General features: G+C 42.0%; 1 protein-coding gene across 50 annotated transcripts in view; it reads right to left on the reverse strand.

Moving 5' to 3' along the window:
• Positions 1 to 855: 855 nt before the first annotated feature.
• The window catches only part of ANK3 (ankyrin 3), a 712348-nt gene continuing 691755 nt past the window's right edge, over positions 856 to 21448 (reverse strand). For 28 of the 50 annotated variants that reach the window (XM_089314884.1, XM_089314917.1, XM_089314895.1 and 25 more), the window contains 6 exons: positions 21258 to 21308; positions 18584 to 18670; positions 13204 to 13287; positions 13013 to 13072; positions 11597 to 11688; positions 856 to 2278 (listed from right to left, as the gene is read on the reverse strand). In XM_089314884.1, the coding sequence (XP_089171010.1) occupies positions 11620 to 11688; positions 13013 to 13072; positions 13204 to 13287; positions 18584 to 18670; positions 21258 to 21308 (351 nt within the window). In that variant the 3' untranslated portion in view covers positions 856 to 2278; positions 11597 to 11619. The remainder of the gene's footprint in view (positions 2279 to 11596; positions 11689 to 13012; positions 13073 to 13203; positions 13288 to 18583; positions 18671 to 21257; positions 21309 to 21448) is intronic. The other 22 variants (XM_089314920.1, XM_089314898.1, XM_089314928.1 and 19 more) reach the window with 3 other exon arrangements.

Here is a 21448-nt window from a genome sequence, read left to right on the forward strand (position 1 = left end):
GCAATATACGACCTTGCTGAATGGCTCTGAGCAATCATTTAATTTTATAGGATGGCTATTAGTTTCCAAGTCAGTACCTAACTCATAAAGTGGTTATGAAGACAAAATGAGTTAATAAATGGGATGTGTTTAGGACAGGGAATGGCACACGGTGATCATTCCAGTTTTAGCAATGACGACGGTTATGGCCACTACTATATATGCCATGCTGCGGGCTGGAATAAAAAAATAAAGCAGTCATCCTATCCACCCCTGAAGAATTTAGACTCTTGAAGGGTATGGGCTGCAAACTGCAGTGCCAACACATAAATGCAAGAAATGGGACTGTGGTACCTACAGACCACACACCTGGCTGGAGCAGGCAGAGACAACTGCCCCGAGTGGGATGTGGGCTTCGGGGCAGGAAGCCCATGGTTGCCAAAACTTGATTTGAAGGTGAAGTTAGGAACTCGAGTTACCATATGCCATCTCCCGTCTTGTAAAGAGTGCAAATGAATGCCAACTGAAAGACAGGCTTTATGGAATAAAAGCAAGTGCTGGTCAGATGGAGCTCAGAGGTGCCTGTGGACAGCGTCTTGATGAGTCAGCTCTTCTGGTCCCACTCCCCCCACTTTTTGGAAGCAGATGTGGGCAGAGATAGTCCCTTAATCGTTCATTCCTGACTCCTCCACGAGATGCACAGTACTTTCTAAGCTGGAAATGTGAAGGCAGCATTGAATACTAGGGACTGGCTCTTGGGGGACCACAGGGGCACAGACAGGACTGGAGGGTAGATTAGTGCCACTAGGATTCACAGCACAAGAGGTCAGAACAACGCCTTCTGCCAGACAACACAAGGACACTGGAGGGCGCAGATAGATGAAGAGTTTAACACAATTTATTTTATGCTTAAATAATCGACTAGGTCATCCAGTGTATGGGTTTTCATACATATGTCATTAGAGCTAGGTGTCCATGAATGCCGATTTTATGTGATTATAATCAACAAAGTAAAGAATTTCACCAAAACCCAAATAAAAATGCCCTTGAAAACACAGCAGCCTTAGAAACCTAGTATGACACTGCTAGAATGGTTACAAATGATTGGCTTACGGAAAGGTGTCTACATCTTTTAGCCAGTACACGATACAGGAATAATTTGACAGCGTGCTGCCCCTCTACTAGCTAAGGGTTTCAGTTCAGTCCATTTTAATTACCCCCCACTGGGGCCTCTTCTGAGCACATCCACCCCTACAGCGGCAAGCATTTCCCCCTTGTAAGCACTAACAGTTAGCAACCCCCCACCCCCTAAAGCAACTACTGTATAGGTTAAATTTTTTTGTTGTAGTTTTTAGGTCATTTCATTGAAAAATTGGCAATAGCAACAAATATTAGATGAAGGGCTTTGTGTTTCCAGATAAAATCTTCTGTGTTGCAGTATACTGTAGTGTTTGCAAAATTGGAAAAGGTTTAATCAAAATAAGGTGATACACATGCATCAAAATATTAGTATTCTGAAGAAAAAATTTTTTCACAGAACTACAGAATTCCTCATTTTGGGAATTATTTAAATTTGCAGCAGATTTTAAAGTTTTTAAAATCAAGCTAGCAGTTTTGCATATACAAACATTATAATTGCTAATATACAAGAATCAGTGAAGAGCCCCCCCACCCAGATCCCCTCCCTCCTCTTCTAGGGTGAAGTCTCTTGAGACCCCTGTTAGGTTAAATGCATCTGCAATATTCTGGTTTGTGTTCTAAGAGGCAGTGCCTTATCAGCATTTATTCTATTCTTCTGTTAGGATTTATACAGTGTTAGTATTTACAGCAAAATGATCCATGTTTTAAAAAAGAAACAAATAGTGTTTATACCCTGACAGTTTGGGTCCAAGAAAAATAAGGCGAGCTGTTGTGGATTTAGTAATTTTAGTGTTTCTCTGTCACTTGATCATTCCGTCTCCTTCTGTCCCTTCTGGAGGCAGGAGTTTCTTCCTCTTGTAAATGACACCAAATGACTCGAGATAAACTGTTAACAGCATGGCTTCTTGTATATACAACTGCATTGCTAATTGCACACGTGCCAATCCTGGAAATGAAAGTGAGTTTCCATGCTCTGTAAATTGGCTCATGCTAAATTAAAACGTGAGTGGTTTTCTTTTTCTTTTTTCTTTTTGCGTAAAAAAAAATCATGCCATTTTAATGGTGGAAGCAGCAAACACATGTAGTCTTCTCAGGATTTTTCTTTCCTGCTGATATTTCGTCCACGAATTTCTCAATACTGGCAGTAAAACACATGATTCTGTGGAAAGACAGAAGGCAGTGAGTTTAGTTTAGCTTCCTTTTTTTTTTTTTTTTTTTGGTAAATGCTGCTTTATTTTCATCTACTTGAAAGGCAGAGAGAAATCATCCACCTGCTAGTTCACTCCACAAATGCCTGCAATAGCCAGGGCTGGACCAGTCCAAAATCAGGAGCCCAGGTCTCCCACAGAGATGGCAGGGGCACAAGCACTTGAGTTATCACCTGCTACCCCCCTGGACGCATTAGCAGGAAGCTGGATTGGAAGCTGAGGAGCCTTGACTCAGCCCAGCCTTCCCATATGAGATATGGGTGTGTCTGGACCTACAGCTTAACCTGAGGTACTGTAACACCCACTTTTTTGTTTTTAAGATTTATTTATTTTATTTGAAAGGCAGAGTTAGAGAGGTCTTCCATCTGCTGGTTCACTTCCCCAGATGGCTGCAACAGCTGGAGCTGCGCCAATCCAAAGCCAGGAACCAGAAGCTTCCTCCAGGTCTCCCATATGGGTGCAGGGGCCCAAGGACTTGGGCCATCTTCTACTGCTTTCCCAGACCAAGGTAGAGAGCTGGATCAGAAGTAGAGCAGCCAGATCTTGAACCGGTGCCCATTAGGGATGCCAGCGCTTCAGGCCAAGGCTTTAACCCGCTGCGCCACAGCGCCAGCCCCACCTACGTTTTTGTTTTAAAGAGAACTTGGCTAAGCCTTTCTTGACAGCAGAAAAGTCCAAGGGAATGGGGGCCTTCCACTTTGGAGTAGGGTAGTTTAACACGATGCTTTTACAGAAGCTACTTGTTAGATGCCTCAGAAGACAAGGCCCTACAGTGTACCAGAAATCAATTAGAAGACCTTACCGGGGCCGGCACTGTGGCATAGCGGGTAAAGCCGCTGCCTGGGGTGCCAGCATCCCACATGGGCACCAGTTCGAGATTCAGCTGCTCAACTTCCGGATCCAGCTCTCTGCTATGGCCTGGGAAAGCAGTAGAAGATGGCCCAAGTGCTTGGGCCCCTGCACCACACGGGAGACCTGGAAGTAGCTCCTGGCTCCTGATCGGTGCAGCTCTGGCTGTTGTGGCCAATTGGGGAGTGAACCAGTGGATGGAAGCTCTCTGTGTGTGTGTGTGTGTGTGTGTGTAACTCTGACTTTAATAAATAAATCTTTAAAACAAAAGACCATATCTGGGTGACCCTGTGATTTAAACAGAGCCTTGCTTACTGCATTTGTGGTTCTGGAGATGGAGTCAGAGGGACCTGTTGGTTGTGTCTGAAGCTAGGATCACTCAGCTCTTCAGAGAGCCAACTACAGCTGCTTGGGCCTCAATCGTAGCATTTATAAATGAGGTGGCTGGTACAGGTGATCTGAGATGGTCCAGGTGCCTTGCATTTTGATATTGATGACCAACATGGGCCCAAAAGGCCAGGGATAGAGTCAGCGCAGGGTTGAGGAAGGACCATCTGCATATTTATAACACCATTTGCAGGCCATGCAAACTTACCAACTTCAAAATTAGCCTGCTATGGATGCACTGGACTTCGAGTCCTGCCTGCAGCTGCCTTGGCAGGGCCAGACCAGATGCTTTCCTGGGCCTTATCGGGTGGACCAGACGTCCCCTCCCCCACCTTGTAGGGCATCTCAATTGTTTCTGAACATTTTATAAGTCCCTGACCCCTCCCCCATGCCGCTGCAAAAATCCAGCTAATCTCTGCAAAAAGAACAGCGCCATTACTTAATTTCTGTGAAATGGCTTCTCCAGATGTAATTTAAAATCAAAGCCTAGCTGGTGGGGCCATTGTTCCGCACAGCAGATGACATGCCTGCATCCCTTCTCAGAGTGCCTGGGTTTCATCTCTGGCTCTGGTTCCTCCCTCCAGCTTCCTGTCACTGTGCGCCTGGGGAGGTGATGGTGATGAGTTGGGTTCCTGACAGCCACGTGAGAGACCTAGATTGTGTTAACCAGTTCCTGGCCTTGGCCTGGCCCGGCTGAGCCCCAGCAGCTGCAGGCATCTGGGGAATGCACCAGTGAATGGGTGCTCTGTCTGGTCTGTGTTTCCTCCATCATGAATAAAATAATTTAAAAGTGTTTTTATTAAAAACTTTTAGCACTGCAAAGAACAGCTTTCTTCTCCTGTCCACATCAGTCATGGTGGGATCATTTAATTTAGCTTTTTTTTTTTTTAATGGAGGTTTTACTGAGAATGTCTTATCTTACTGGACAGTTCCTATATAAAGCATCAGTGTCAACGTTCTCTAGCAAAGGTCTTCAAACTTTTGTTCAGTATTGTTCTTGTGTGAATTCCTTCTCCACGGAACATAGATCCTCTCACACGGAGTCCTGCTTTCCCAGTCACCGTGAAGAGCTGATGGAACTGAACGCCTGTCTGAGAATAAGACACAGCCCCTCTAGAAATCCTGAGGCATGCTGTCCTGTAGGAATAATCCTGTCCACTCATGTACAAGCAACAACGCATTTCTGCAAACCTAGAAGAACCTGAGAATTAGGCTTCACTTGGGGACCTAGAGTGTTCTCAGTCGCCTGTGGCTGTTGGGCTTATCCTGGACACGTTGCTCTGTCTTCATAAGGATCCCCTGAGACACTCTGGCCTGTGCAAAATGTCAGTGCCGCACTTCCTGTCTGCCTTATAGAGCCCGAGACTTGCCTTTTTTTTTTTTTTTGTATTAAAAGTGCTGTTGACCTTCAGATCCCAGGTCACTAACGCTTGCAGCCAAGAACATCAAAGTATCAATTCCTTCTGGGTGGTTTCAGCACCTCCCTCCCCCATGGCTCCCATCGGTCCCGAGAAGGAAAGTGACTCATTGGGCAGATCATGTCCAGAGGACAGGCAAAGCACAGTAAGATCAGGATTTTCACGCCTCTGTTTTTACCCCTTCATCCTAACCTCGTAGGCACCAGGCTTCTCTGCTGTTCCCATTATAATGTTACCACAGTGCACACCCACCCTGTTTCTTAGGGGGATCCTCAGGAAGTTTCTCTAAACTTTTTCCCCTACTGTTTTACTGTGTGACATACACTTTATTCCATTTATTAGAAAGTTTGATCATTTTTAGTTAATTTACAGATGGGAATTCACAACCTAGTTTAATCTTTTTTGTTGTTCTCTACTGAAGACCAATCCAACTTCCAAGATGAATTTTGTAACAAGAAGCAAGGCCTTCTTCTTATCTCAGTGTAAGCAAACATTATCTAGAAATAGGATATATTTCAGTAACTTAAAAAAAATGCTATGAATTATGTCCCTGTGTTTTTGAGTGAGTGTGATTTTAAAAGTGGGAGTTAGTTCCCCTTATAAAACTTGGTAGTGCAGTGTTGTTCTCAGCCTTACAGGGTGCAGGGAGGTCCTACACCGAACCAGACTTTGTATCAAATATTGCACTGCACAAAAAGCCGGAGACTTTGTATCAAATACTGCACTGCACAAAAAGCCCGAGCACCGTGATTTAAGTGGCTGAGTGCCCTGCATAAAAGAGCTGCACTGTGTATAAACTGTGACGAGGGCGCCCTCTGATGGGCAGGCATGAGGGCAGGAACATTTCAGGAAGAGAATTTTGAATCTAACCCCTTCCTGGGCTTAGATAATGAATCAGAGATGGACAGATTTGCATTTCGGAATTTTTGGGTTTTGTATACCTTCCAAAGCCAAGGTAGGAGAAACTAGCTTAGAAGACAAGCATTGCTTTCTGCCATTTTCCTGTTAATTTTTTAACTATTAAGAAAATTATTATAGAAATTTTAAAAGAGAAAAAGACTACTTCAATGGGTTTTCATGGTGGTTATTTTGCAGATTAATATTGTACTTGCTGTATCATGTCTTCCAATCAGGAGTACACTTAGCCACACAATTGACCTGTCCCTTCCAAGCCCATGGACATACCTGCGGTTTTTTAGCTCTTAATGTGTAGGTTAAGAAACATCTCCCATCTTTAGCTTGGCAACTGAAGCTCTGTGTGTTCTAGCGTGGAAAACATTATTACATTAGGATGATCTGGGAAGACTTAAAATGACCCAGGAGTCCGGGCTACATCCACAGGGGTTTATGCAGATTTCTTGGAACGGGACCCAGCGTAAACATTTTAAAAAAATCTATACTGTAGTGTCTGACCAAGGTTGAGAGCCAGGGGCATCTGCTGGTGCCCTGTGAAGTGTAATGTGCTTATGTATCACCTGGGATTCTGATTCAGCAGATGAGGGCTCAGTCCTGACACCCGTAGTTCTCTCAGACTCCCAGGGACGTCACTTTTGTGGGTCCACAGCCCTCCCTCTGAGGATCTAGACAGCTGTTGACTGCACTACTTTCCATTATTTTTCTTTGCTCACGAATCTGTATCCACCTACTAATTCCCTTCCTTAGTCACCCATATCTAACTCCACTCTACACTTTAAGTTTGTTTCAAATGCCATCTCCTTGGGTGGGCATTTAGCTTAATGAGTAAGATGCCAACTTGGATGCCTCTGCCCTATACTGGAATACCTGGGTGCCACACCCAGCTCTGGCTCCTGATTCAGCTTCCTGCTCATGCAGATGCTGACAGGCAGCAGTGATGGAGTCCCTGTCTCCAGTATAAAGGCCCAGCCCCCATCTCCTACACTGCCCTGTTTCAATACAGCTCCTTAAGAGCCAGATGGGGCCAGCGCCACGGCTCACTAGGCTAATCCTCCGCCTGCGGCGCCGGCACACCAGGTTCTAGTCCTGGCCGGGGTGCCGGATTCTGTCCCGGTTGCCCCTCTTCCAGGCCAGCTCTCTGCTGTGGCCCGGGAAGGTAGTGGAGGATGGCCCAGGTGCTTGGGCCCTGCACCCCATGGGAGACCAGGAAAAAGCACCTGGCTCCTGGCTCCTGCCATCGGATCAGCGCGATGTGCCGGCCGCAGCGCACCGGCCGTGGCGGCCATTGGAGGGTGAACCAACGGCAAAGGAAGACCTTTCTCTCTGTCTCTCTCTCTCTCTGTCCACTCTGTCAAAAAAAAAAAAAAAAAAAATAGGAGGGGCTTCAAAACAACCATGGAAAATGAATTAAAAGATAATGCAAAATCTCCATGTACTTTCTGTGGAAGCTCCTCCTGTTTGTCCCATCTCTTTCCCCTGTTGAACTGGGGCATCCAGAAAGGCTGGGGCCACAGATGGAAGTGATCTTCGCCATTCTGTCTCTCTAGTTCCTCCACTGCAAGCTAGGCAGGTGGTTGGATGTCTTTTGAAGAAATGAATGAAATGAGTCAATTTTTCAGCCTGGGATAAAATTCTGCCCTGGCAGGCACTCTGGTCACCCTTGGTTTCCATTTGGCTGTGAGAGCCAGAGCATTTTCCCAAAGGTGGTGTGTAATAGAGCTACTTGTAAACAGAAGTCTTTGTAATAGCCTTCGTGTGGGGATCTTCTCTTGCCATGACCTCGCTAATCAGCCCTCTAGTGGTATTTCAAATAAAAATCCCGAGATTATTGATAGCCTAAATATGAAGTAAAAAAAAGGGACATGTGTCTGCCCTACCAATTAAGACACTGGTTAGAATGTCCAGAGCCCACATCCAAGGGCCCGGGTACATCTCCTCTGGCTCCGGCTTCTTGCTGACCCCAGGAGGCAGCCATGAAGGCTCAAGAAACTGAGTCCCTGCCGTGTATATGGCAGACCTCGAATGAGCTCCCGGCTCCTGGCTTCAGCTCACTCTAGCTCCGGCCATTTGAGGAATGGATTAGTGGATGGAAGATAGTGCATGCTCACTCTCTGTTTTAAAAACAAACTTTTAAAATTAAGTCTAAAAAAATGAAAAAAAAATCTTAGTGCTTCACTGTGTAAAATATGAAGAAATGTGTATAGGTTGTAGTTGTCCATTTATTTGACTAAACATTTGCTTTTGGGTCTCTAATACTTGTCAAATGGTGTTAATATGAGTAAGTTAAGATCTTAAGTTATACAAGAGTTTAAATTTCATTATTTTGTTCCCTAGCTATAGGACTTTGTAAACCTCAGTTTCCTAAAAAAGGTATAGTAATATTTATAATATTGTATCTTTTGGGGGATTATATGAGGTAATACATGTAGTGATTTTACCTAGTGCCTAGCATACAGAAATCATTTGATTGAAAAATGACTTATTCATTAATAAGTCTCGAGAGATGGTTTGGTGTATTAGAAAGCACTAGGCTGAGTAGCAGTAATCTTGAGTTCAAGTTCTAGCTCTAGCAATCATGAACCATGTAGCAGCAGACACATCATCTGGTCCCCATGAGCCTGAGTATCCCATCTGTAGAAAGTTGCATGCAAAACTGGCCTAACCTATCTAACATTTGCTTGAAGGAGGAAATAAGACAAAAATGTAAAAATATTTTTCAAACTATAAATTCCTACATACTGCGCACAAATCTGTAAAGTCCTTAGCTTTCCCCTTAAAAATAGGATGGCTGTGAGTCAAAGAAAAGCAGGTGCAGGGTTCACATAGCTCAAAATTGAACTGGTCTTACAATGGGTAGTAAAAATTCTGATGGAACCATCTGAGACTCTGTGAAATCTGGCAGCATTTCACTTGCGTAGTTGTTTTGTAATATTAAAAAAAAAAAAAAAGAGGCAGCCATCAAGATCATAAAAACTCTCAATATATTTGCAAATTGTTTTTTCCAAAACACACATTCAATGTCCTGGAACTCCAGGCAGTATTCTGGGACTAATTTCCTAAGTTCACTTATGGGAGACAAATACTACCTTGGGAAATAAAATCAGGCTTGCTGTCAAATCACTGTGTTTTCCTTCTGAAACAAGTGTGCTTTATGTTGAAATGACTTTCACATGCATAGCAATTAATTTACCTGAATTTCTGTCCCTTCATAGTGGTAGAGCACGTGAGCCAGACAGTTTCTTTATGGGATGATTATCATTTTAAAGCCTCTGGTAGAGCTAGTGACCAAATCATGTCTACATTAGCACATTCTAGAGGGCCCTGGAAGCGGAACACTGTCATATCTTTTGGTGTCATTTATTCAAGATATATGTGACTGCAGAAAAATGGCTCAGCAGGTATGGGTGACTTTTCTGGTTCTCTCCACTTGAAGTCAGAGTATATGATTGAATAAATCGCTAAACATTTCAGGGCATACTAAAGCTGACTCAGTTCTTTGACTCACAGTTCATTTATCATTTAGAGTCCCTTAAATAGATGCATTCAAGACAGTCAACTCATGCTTAGTATTTGATGAATCTGTGTGTATGTCTTTCACCAGGCTCAGTAGGACATGCATCATGGGTGGGTTCTTTCTAGATAATGCTATACTGATGTCATCATGAATTTTCTCATCATGCACTCTTTTGATCCAATAAAAAGCCAGTTGTGTCAGTATCTCCTGATTCAGCTATCCTCACTGCCAAAGCTCGCAGGAGTCTTTTAGCAAGTTTTCTGCTCATCCATCCAATCACTCTCTACCGTGAGCTGGAGAGAGTGGTGCAGGGCACGAATTAGATCCTACCCCACCCTTGCCTAGAAAGCGTCAGTCACTTCCCGCTGGTGTCAGGGTGAAGACCAGAATCCTTACAGAAATGGCTGACTCCTCTTCATTCTGTAAAACTCAGCTCAAACACCACCTTCTCAAGGAAGCCTTCATTGTATCCAGTAAGCAAGGCAGAGAATGTGGACTCTGGGGCAGCTTGCCTGTGTCTGCCACTTTCACACTTGTGCTCAAGCCATTTCCTTAACCACTTTAGGCCTGCTTCTTATCTGTTAAGTGGGGACAGTAGGAGGACCACTCCAAGAGGGGCTGACTGAGAGTTAAATGAAACACATACATAAAACACTTGTTAGAGTATGTACAGCAACTATTTTTTTTTCCTCAGTGCCATTAAATATTGCTGTGATTGGCTAGTTAGGCTTGGTTAGTGTTAAATATCTCAAACTTAAATTATTTTTTTATTTTTAAATTATTATTATTATTCGACAGGCAGAGTTATAGACAGTGAGAGAGAGACAGAGAGAAAGGTTTTCCTTCCCTTGGTTCACCCCCCAAATGGCTGCTACAGCCGGCGCTGCGCCGATCCGAAGCCAGGAGCCAGGAGCCAGGTGCTTCTCCTGGTCTCCCATGCAGGTATAGGGACCCAAGCACTTGGGCCATCCTCCACTGCACTCCCAGGCCACAGCAGAGAGCTGGACTGTAAGAGGGGCAACCGGGACTAGAACCTGGGGTGCCGGCGCTGCAGGCGGAGGATTAGCCAAGTGAGCCACGGCGCTGGCCAAATCTCTCAAACTTAATTTCTTTGAGGGGCAGGGTCATGTGAGTGTTGACCAGAGACTGCTCAGTGCCTAAGAGAAAGCCTCATGGAGAGGAAGTGAGATAAATCTGCGAGGGAAGAAACAAATGATGGGGTTAGAGAGGGGGAATTAAGAACTCACCTGGACTGTTACCTGACATGCAAAATCAGGGGCAACAGCACTAGATAATCTCTGGGTTCCTTACCTTAGCACTCTACCCACCAGGATTTTGATAAGCAGGGAGCAACAGATGTGTACAAGTGAAGCCTAGAACTCATTTGCACTTGAGTTTGAGCAGTGGAGCTACAGGGACCATATGTGAATAGCCCCAAAGAAATGATTTTGGTTGAGCTGGCAGACCGATGAAGGACTTTGCAAAAATCGGGGTTTTCACCCTAACTGACCTTTCTAGCTGTAGTTACACAGAAATCAGTGTTCAAAGGAGAAGTGAGACTTATAAAGAAAAGTCCATACAAGTTTAAATAAAGCTCACTTGCCAAATGTTAATTTTTGAAACAAATAGTGCTTATTTTGTGCTTTGGTTTATATAAAATATCCAAAATAGTAAATGGGGGTTTCAATCATTTCATTTAGACTTTGCAGACACTAAATTTCAACCAAAATTATACTCACAGGTGCTCGTGGCTAAAAATGGCAAAAGGTTGGATTAATACAGCTCAGTAGATTTGTAAGAATTCTTTATTGCCAAATAGTCTTCCCAAGGGATTGTATGAGGCTACTGCATTTCAGAGTGAGCCTTCATTCATGGGGAAGAGGAGATTGAAAAAAAAAATTCCTATTTACATTTGCTTCTGCAAACATTATTTACATTTAAATTCCTGCCTAATCTGTGAGGAGCAAGTTTATGGACTGTGAACTAGCGGCAAGATTTAGCACTTGCATATATAAATATATATATATGCATACATAAACATAAAAAACTTGAATGACTGCATACTGTATTTTCAAAAGAGTAATTGAGTGAAAAAGAGGAAGGGAAGACCTGAATCACTTAAGCAGTGAAATGTAGACGTTTCCCAGGAATCCAAGTCCCACTGCTGTTGGTATGCGCACACTTACCGCCCTTGACTAACCGTTCACTCTTACGAGTAGCTCTTCTTTTCCACGGGTCGGACTTCTTTCTTTGCCTTCACTTTATAAGCTTCTCCCTGCTTCAAAAGGAAACAGACACACATTAAGATTTCATGGCAAAAAACATGTAGTTAGAAAGTCGCTCCCACTCTCTGGTCCCTGGAGGCTGGATTAGGGATAAGTGAAACAGTTTAAAGCACTTGGTCACTTCACGTCCAAAGATAGATCCACTCTTTGGTTTAACCACACAGCGTAGCATCATCACGGCAAGCTCGAGAGCACTGTCAAAATTAATACAACATAATTGCTTCACAGTAACTCAGCCGGTTAGTCATTTTTTTTTAAAGAAATTGAGCAGCCTGTCCATTTGCTAGAGCAAGCTGGAAGAAATCATCACTCAAGCTCAAGATCCCCTAACCCCAGTGAAGTAAATTTTATGCCTGTTTAAACCAGCAAATATTTAATCTGCTGCCATGAGACTGAAATTTCTCAGTCAAGTATGAATCAAGAACGAGACACCATAGAAATGATGTTGATCAGAGAAGCTTTTAAAAAGAAAAGGCTTGTGGAGTTTGCCAACGCCTTCCTCTCACTCCCAGACCAAGGAGGCAGCAATTTCTTCACAAAACAACACTTCTCTTCACTGAGCACCAGGACACACTCCTGGGAGGGCAACGTTGATGTACAAATACTGTGTTTACCCCATATGTAAGAGCAAACAGAGAAGCCTATCCAACTTTCTGATTTAGTCCTCCTGAGAAATTTTCAGTTCACTTTTTTTCTTACATAAACAGTCTCTTGAAGTTTCTATTTAAAAAAATCAAAAAGGTGACACTCTGAGAAACAGAAATGAAATATGAGCAGAGATGTGAGACGGGCATTCCTTTGGTGAGTGACTCTGTTCAGTCTTGAGTTTTCTTGAACTGGCGCACTGGATTTTCACACAGAATATGCCCGAAAGGGAAAAATGCATACATCTGATCTAAGGACTCGGAACTGAACTCTTGGCCATCCCAACATTTAAACCCCGTGCATATGCAGTGTTCTCCATCCATGTTCCAGGCAGGTGCTCAAGTGAATTCAGAGCTCTGGGCAGTGCTGCGGCACTTCCAAGGGGTCAGCGTGGTGAAGAATTTTACCTTCTCTCTCTGGCGCGTTCTATCCCCAATAAAGGAACTTAAATGAAACCTCTGCTGAAAACTTCTAGTATTGTTATATAAAATATACATAACATGAAAGAACATTAGCAGCAAAAGTCTTTCCCTTTGACCCTGTGCAAATGCATACAATGGCAAAAGCAGCAAACACTTCAAGCTGCCACACGGCAGATGCCAGCCTGCTAGCATTTTCTAGGGAGTGCACAAGCTTTTCTCCTCCTCCTCCTTGGCATTCCCTCTCCATTACCACATCATCACGTTTCCTCTCTTGTGGGACAACAATTCGCCTTATTACTTTCCGAGTGATCTGTAGGAGGCAATGGGGACAAGTCGAGGTTTTTCCGTGTCCAGCAGTGACACTCTAGCACACAAATAGCACCGTCTTTTAATACCGCAACCCCCCAATTCCAAGAGAAGCAAACTCTCAAAGGTGATTACTTTTCTGGTGATGAGGTTGCCTTCTTCATCAGTGAACTGTTCTTCTGTGACAGATTCACCAGGAATGTTTTTGGCTTCCTCTCCCTAAAGGAGGTGGCACAGAGATTAGCAACACACTAGCTGGAGGGATGGCCACACTACCCAACACTGCACACACATGCTCTGGAGTTCCAGAATAGGAGGTTGTGCATTCTGCCAGCTATTTCCATCCAAGGGAGAAAGCCTGACTCTATAGGCTGGGTAGCAGTCAATGACATCCAAGCATTAAACCTCAAGAATTCGTAAGAATGATGGTTAGCAACAAATTCCAAGGAAGAAGAATTTGGAAGCATGTAATTATAATATGCAGTTACACACACATAAGCCCAGAGGTTTCACTTTAACCTCTGATTAGATCATGCCACTGGGTAGATTCTTCATCAGTCCTGTCAAATCTGTACATTGTGCACTGAGCTTGATTGCACTGGAGTTAAGCATGTACCTTAGTTGGGGCATAGTAAATACCACTCCTGTTTCATTTAAACATTCATTTACCAAAGTGAATATACACTTTTTTTTCTGGAGGAGAAAAGTTCAGAGTACAGAGGATTTTTTTTTTTTATTAGACTAAATGTTCCAAGTCTGAAAATAAGTGAGAGTAACTGATGAAGTGTGGACAGTTGAAGAGGTGCTACCTTGAACTGAAGGGGCCCCATCTAGTCTGATTATCTCCACTGCCATAGCCCTTTCCACCGAGGTAAATACCCAAGACATGCAGATTTGACCTTTGATTTAGTAACTGATCTGATTTAGAAGGGGAAAGCTGTCAAAGGTCTTCATCTGGTGAGTCTAAAAACTGGGATAGATTCTTAGCTCTCTGGGCAGCTCCCTTTTCCTACTGCGATTTGAAGGACTTAGCTGGACTTCTCAATGTCTGCCAGCTCTGTGAAGATCCACCACCCAGCCACCAAAACCGGGCTGCATCGGCACTACCTCCCCTTCCTCCCTGGCACTCGGCTTCAGATGTGTGCCCCTCATGGCTGTGGCAAAGAAGGATAAACATTGCAAGGGTAGATCATATTCTAGAGCCTACTGAGCTGTCAGTCAAACTTCTTGTTGAAAAGGGGAAATAGATTAAGCTACAGTGCAGTGCGCAGATATGATTGTTCCCCTTTAGGGAAAAACAGCAGATCATAAAGACAATTGCATTCCTGAGACAGCCGGAATTCCAATTTTTTTCAGTGAGATAGACATTAAAAAAAATAGTGGCTTTGGTAATTTCTGAATGCTGACCAATGGTGAGAAAATTCTGTGACTGTCCCATGTCACAACTGGTAGAAATGTGGTTCCAGAATGAAGACTAAAATATCATCTTGTTGTGCTAACAAAATTTTGTCCCTTATTTTTTTTGTTCTGATGGCAAAGTGACTTTGTGTTGTTATAGATTGTGGGTAGATAGGTCACAGCAGGGGTTGGGACCTGTGATTCACTTTACCTCTCCGTGGATAGCTGGGAAGAAAATAAAACAAAATGGCTTCTTGCTGCTCATGTTTAGTTCATCTGTAATCTTGTGACTAATTTTCAAGTAGTCAAGAGAGGGAAGGAAATTGGAAAAAGGTAGGAGTCTCATGTTTAAATGCATGTAAATCTATAACGGTGTTGTATGGGTGTGTAATTTATATTTCCTCTAGTTAGCTTCATGTATTTGGATAAAAACACAATTTTGTTTTCAAAAAAAAAAAAGGCGTAATGACAGGGAAAACATTCATGAAAGCTTTTGTTATAGTTTAAACAGCAATGAATTATTTGTGGGCTTTTTTTTTTGGGGGGGGGGAATGTCCAGTTTTGAGGGCTAGCAAGTTAAAGGATCCCTGGAAAATGCACCAAAATAGAATTCTATTGGATTACATTCTGAATGAATTAATTTTTAAGTTGTTTTGACAGTCTCTGAAAGGAATGTGAAGTAGGGATAAGAATAATGAAGGGCCGGCACTGTGGCATAGTAGGCTAAGCTTCTGCCTGCAACACCAGCATCTCACACAGGCGTGGGTTTGTGTCTTGGCTGCTTCTCTTCTGTTCCAGCTCTCTGCTTATGGCTTGGGAAAGCAGTGGAAGATGGTCTAAGTGCTTGGACCCCTGTACTGGAATGGGAGACCAGGAAGAAGCTCCTGGCTTCTGATCGGCCTAGCTCCAGCCATTGCAGCCATTTGGGGAGTGAACTAGCAGATGAAAGATGTTTCTGTCTCTCCCTCTGTCTTCCTGTAATTCTACCTCTCAAATAAGTAAATAAAATTTTTTTTTTTTTTTAGATTATTAGCCTTAGGAAGAGTAAAGTCCTGTTTATAAATAACAAGCCACAACAGTTGCTTGGAACTATTCTGAATGTAGGCATTTTCATTGTTTCATATTGAAAATTGATAGCACTTATATATAGTATTAAAGGTAAGGTATGTCATTGTCTTACATGACCATTAAATATAGTCAATAACTGCTTTCATAAGGTCACAATAAATTGATGATGTAGAAACTCACTACATTGGGAGAATTGATTAGATAGAAGTTGATTAGATAAATAGGAAAGATGGTAAGGAGTCATGAAATGTTTTGAAAATACTCATCCATCGTTAATTTAGTAAAATATATTACAAACCATGTTTCACCTTAGGGAAAGCTCTGAGGCTTCTCTTTAATAGGGCGGAATAATCTCACTTTAGTACCTAAAATTCTCAAAAATAGTTTGTGTTCTTAAGTAAACAACCCCTCCCCGCCACTGTCTTACTGACCCAACTCCCTCTATCCCCCATTTTAGTGGAAAATTACAGCACATTTGGGATTGCATTTTCATCTCTGGTGGCATCCTTAATGAAAACTAACTACTTTATTTTGGATGCCTATTATAAACATTGAATGTTATAATTTTTATGTTTCTTTCCTTGGGTTTTTGAGTAAGCTGAATGAATATCAAAATGAAATGTATCAGTTTGCTTTGAGGGACACTTTAACAATTAAGGATTCCAAAAAAGAATGGACATGATATATTTTGCAAAAAGCTACTAAGTAATATGTAGCGTATAACACATTTTTATAGTCTAAGAAACTACTAGCTGAGGATGTGTGTATGCATATACTAGATATATTAGTATTTACATGTGAAACAATCTGAAAGATCGTTACCTCTGGCAAATAGGATGGGTAGATAAAACTTTATCTACTTCTGAATTGCTTGATTTGGGGAAAAACATATTTAAACTCTTACCTGGAGAGCCAGTAAAAACATTGCAAAATAGAAATGAAAATACATTTGTACTATGCATTATCTCCAGTTAAAAAAGCAGTTATTTGCATCTTACCAAACTTCACAACAGTTTGGGTGTAAGTGAATTTAAAGTTTTTACCTTTTCAATCACTGGATTTGCTAAGCTGATAAACTCACAGGAATGGTCATAATTTATACTGCTCTAAGCATTTGAAACCACTGTGATATTATCAAACTGTGTAGAAAGAAATGAAAGTACCAATAAAATTTTAAAGTCTCATGACAAATGGGAGGATTCGTTAACTTGACTCCATAGAAATTTGAAAATATTAAATGTAGAATAAATTTCATAAAAATGAATGGATCTAACGTATAAAAGTAAAGAGAAAAATCCTAAAGTTATGTTTTCACCCTGCAAGACAGATTTGCCCTGGCTGTGGCAATGGAATGCTGAGCACACCTCCTGGAGACATTTCCCAACCCAAAGTAGCTGTGGGATGGATGGAGCAACCCCAAAATAGTTTTCAGTGCTCAGACACCAAGTGCTAAGAGGAGTCCCATGGCAAACAGTCTAACTGTGCTGGTTCACTCCAGGCTTGGACAGCCTCCATGAAGTAGGTCGCATTCCCAGCATTCCAGCCCCATCAAATAGTTTCCAGCAATGACAGGAAGCCTTGGGCTGAAAGGCCAAATGTCTGATTTAGTCTAGCGAAAGGTAGACTTTTTTATTTGTTCTGGAAGAGCTGGAGGAGAGCCGGCTTCTGCGAGTAGAACAGGCAGCTGTTAGAGAGTGATGGTGCAGAGTTGGAAGCGACATGAGTATGTCACTTGTTAAGCATAAAAATCAAGTTACAAAGTAATGTCTGGGGTGCTTTTTCTAGAAGTTTCTCTTTAAAATATCATTTCTTAGAGATGTTGATTACAGGAATAGCACAACTCGAGAAAAGAATATGTATGGTTTAATTAATTTAACATATGAGAAGTGACTGATGGATTTTATAGATAGCTAGATAATGGTAAATACTTTGACTCATATACGTGGCATTTTGAGAAAAGTAATTCATGCTATTTGAGAACATGCTATTTAGCTCATGGTTGATTTGGGGAATCACTCAAAACTTAGATAAGGACTTGTTTTCTTCTCTAATGTTTTCAGAGTAGTGGACAAACTCTACTCAAGCAGGATTGGCAGTTTCTTCTCTTCTCTCTCTCTCAGTCTCAGGAAAAGCACAAAGCAGCTGCATTAAGAAATCTGAGATACCTAAGCCAACTTTTCTGCTCTCTGCTGCTTCTCCTAACGCTTGGGGATTGGATGAGATTAGCAGGTGGTTTTTGAGAGAGCGTTCTCTTCCATTTTTCTCTAGAGCTACCAACCAAGATGCTTTAAGTTGCAGCATATTCTAAAGCCTGTGCACTTAGAATAGCTTCCTACCTTGCATTCAATTATTTGAACATCCAGAAAGATTTGTCTAACAGTGATGCAGGCAGGTGGCAGACTTGGAGAAATAGTCTACTGGACTTCGCCATGAATAAAGTCTAGTGCGTCACAAGGCCTTGGTGGCGAGAATAAAGAATATTTATTCATAGTATTTTCAATGCTACTATAATATGGTGGATTTTTTTTCCTTCCCAGTAAAAATGACTCCCTTTAGTTAAAAATATAACTATCTTGCTTTTATGTTAATAAAAGTTAAAAACCTATTTCAGAAGTTTTTGCTTGGCTTATGTCACATCTCATACATTCATGCGAGGCTATCACATCAAATTCTCAGCCATTGCTTAGGTAGTAGGAATTAGAGACTGAGAACGAAACTTTTCCATTTTTTTCTTTCATTTTTAATTTCAACTCAAAGCTCATTATAGTTCCTGCAGCTCCAAGTCTTTCCCAAGACAGAATCTTTATTCACACTCACAACACTTCTCCAAGGAAAGCAAGACAGAAGCGCCAAGAATTCTCAAATTAAACTACAATGGCTACATGTCAGTCAGGCTACACAGAATCCTCAGTACCATGCAACACAGCTTTTTATTTTTTCTTAAATCATCTTTCAAGTGTGCAAAGAAACACAGTCATTTAGCTAGCAAGCATGCTGAAAGGACTTTGAGAAGGTAGCAGTACACCACAGCGGACTGGCCGCAGGATACCTTTAAAATCAGTCGCCGGCGAGTAATTCGGGTAGTGACTCTGTGTTCTTCCTCTGAGCTCGACTCGCTCTCACTGCCTTTCCAGTCCTGATAAATGCATTTGTAGTATAATTTTATCACATTAAAACAAAAGATATTCAGAGAAGGGAAATCAAGAAAGAATTATATTTACTTGCTGTTTTTTTTCCCCACTAAGGAAAATCATGAGGTACACTTGTAAGAATCTTACAAAAAAAAAAAATGCAGTGGGAGAAAATATTTGGGTTGGATTCTAAGTAAAAGTGCTCTGTGTGAGTGCACATACCTACATATATTTGCAGGTTAAAAGGTCAAGGTGGGGCTGGCGCTGTGGTACAGTGGGTTAACACCCTGACCTGAAGCGCCGGCATCCCATATGGGCGCCAGTTCTAGTCCCGGCTGCTCCTTTTCCGATCCAGCTCTCTGCTATGGCCTGGGAAAGCAGTGGAAGATGGCCCAAGTGCTTGGGCCCCTGCACCTGCGTGGGAGACCCAGAGGAAGCTCCTGGCTCCTGGCTTCAGATTGGCGCAGCTCCAGTCATTACAGCCAATTGGGGAGTGAACCATTGGATGGAAGATCTCTCTCTCTCTCTCTCTCTCTCTCTCTCTCTCTGCCTCTCCTCTTTCTCTGTGTAACTATTTCAAATAAATAAATAAATCTTTAAAAAGAAAGAGCAAGGTAATTAAATGACGAATTTTTAAAAAATAAAGACTTCTGGAATCAAATTACATGCCATTATGAGTTTGAAAAAAAATTCGTTTTCCATTTTAAACCTTTTTTTTTTTTTTTTAAACTTGAACACATAACCCTGTAGTTTGGGCTACATTTAATCTAATCTTTAGAAAGACCTATGCTATTTCTAATCTTTGGTTAAATTTGATAATTTTATCAGCATAATTGCTACCGGTAAGTGTTTACTTAACTAAATCAAAAAGCAGCATGTGGAAGATTGAAGTATTTTTAAAGAACTGCTATTAAATTAATTATAAAGTAGCACATTTCATAGATAAGAATATATATGTATATTTTTAAAATAAGGGTAGGAATTGGGAACAATTACCAAGTGGTCAATAGGTTATAATTCAAAGGTGAACTCTTTAATTTCTACTATAATGGCATGGAGAAGAGTATTTACTGAATAATTTTATTCCTAAACTTTAGTGGTGGGATTCTGAAAATGGTTTCCAAGTTTACTAGTTAGCCCAAATCTAATGATCCTGGGAAAGCAATAGAAGGTGGCTCAAGTCCTTGGGCCCCTGCACCCATGTGGGAGACCCAGAGGAAGCTCCAGGCTCCTGGCTTCGGATCAGCACAGCTCTGGCCGTTGCAGCCAGTTAGGGAGTGAATCAGCAGATGGAAGACCTCTCTCTCTCTTTCTCTGCCTCTCCTTTTTTCTCTGTGTAACTCTGACTTTCAAGTAAGTAAATAAATCTTTAAAATAAAAAAAAGAGTTATGGGAAAATGAATCTCAACATTTATAAAAATACTGAAAAATGCTTTAGGAGGCAAAAGTGCTAGATAAATCGATTTACAAATGTTAATTGAATCAACAATGAACTAGGCCTTTTTTTTTTTTAACCAAAGATATAGAAGTATTTTAAAGTTTTGTAATAATATAAACCTTAGTTCAGTAAGAAATTTCATCTTGGCAAAATACCCTGCTAAATAATGTGATTTGAAAAGGAAATAGCAGGGGTCAGCATTGTGGTGCAGTGGGGTTAAGTTGCTGCCTATGACGCCAGATCCCATATGAGCGGCTGCTCCACTTCTAACCCAGCTCCCTGCAAATGTGCCTGGGAAAACAGCAGAAGATGGCCCAACTACTTGTACCCCTGTACCTACGTGGGAGACCCCGATGAAGTTCCTGGCTCCTGGTTTCAGCCTGGCCCAGCCCAGCCCTGGCTATTATGGCCATTTGGGGACTGAACGAGCAGATGGAAGATCTGTCTCTCCCTCTCTCTCTTTGTAACTCTGCCTGTCGATATATCAATAAATCTTGAAAAGAAAAACCAAACAAATGAGCAAACAGCAGCTAATATCTTTGCAGGGTGTGAGATCCTAAAAACTGAGCTCCCTATTATATTTAAAAATTTTTCAGGAGAGCCCAGTAAATTCAAGACCTTCAGAATGATCTAGGTTTTGTGAAAGGAAACTCTGCAATGTCTCAGAACAACGAAAAAATGTAAGAGGAATTCCTATGAACAAAATGAAACAAGCACTCATTTCCATTCCAGTACCAAGAGGTTGGATGAAGTAAAAGGAAAAACTGGATCTGAGCTATCCACACAAGGCATGTTAAATGGGGGGAAGGGTTTCACTTGGGTAAATTCAAAAGCAAGACAGTGGTTCCTTACAGATACGATGCCCGTTCCATCATAAGTTATGGGGGATCATCTGAGACCAGCCCCATGCACAGAAAGTGACCATTTGGTCAGTGCAGTAGTTTCCAGTTTCTCCTTGGAGTCTCTGTTAAGCCGAAGGCCAAGGGTAGAGAGAAGACAGTGGTAGAACGGCAGGGTCAGGATGTTATTTTTTATTATTATCAACTAGAATGCTCTACAAATTGGAAACTCTGAGACTAAACAGAAGTTGCTCGGTACTCCTTGCTCAGACTCACTGGTCGCTACATGGGAGTAGGTGGAAAACAGAATTTTACCTTGTAGCAGCAGGCCGTCATCCGCGTAAGAGCTGCACCCGGACTTTTGACCTGATTTTTTAGGGGATAAAAATGGGCTGTTTTCTGAGATCATACATCAATCAGGTGAACGAGTTAGTTGCCACTGTACTATGATGTAGCCAAAAGAGACACAATTCTGAACATTTTGGGGTTTCTCAGAAGCTTTATCT

This window comes from Oryctolagus cuniculus, chromosome 15, assembly GCF_051225735.1.
Source record: "Oryctolagus cuniculus isolate XC-2025 breed Fujian yellow rabbit chromosome 15, ASM5122573v1, whole genome shotgun sequence".
NCBI classification, from domain to species: Eukaryota; Metazoa; Chordata; class Mammalia; order Lagomorpha; family Leporidae; genus Oryctolagus; species Oryctolagus cuniculus.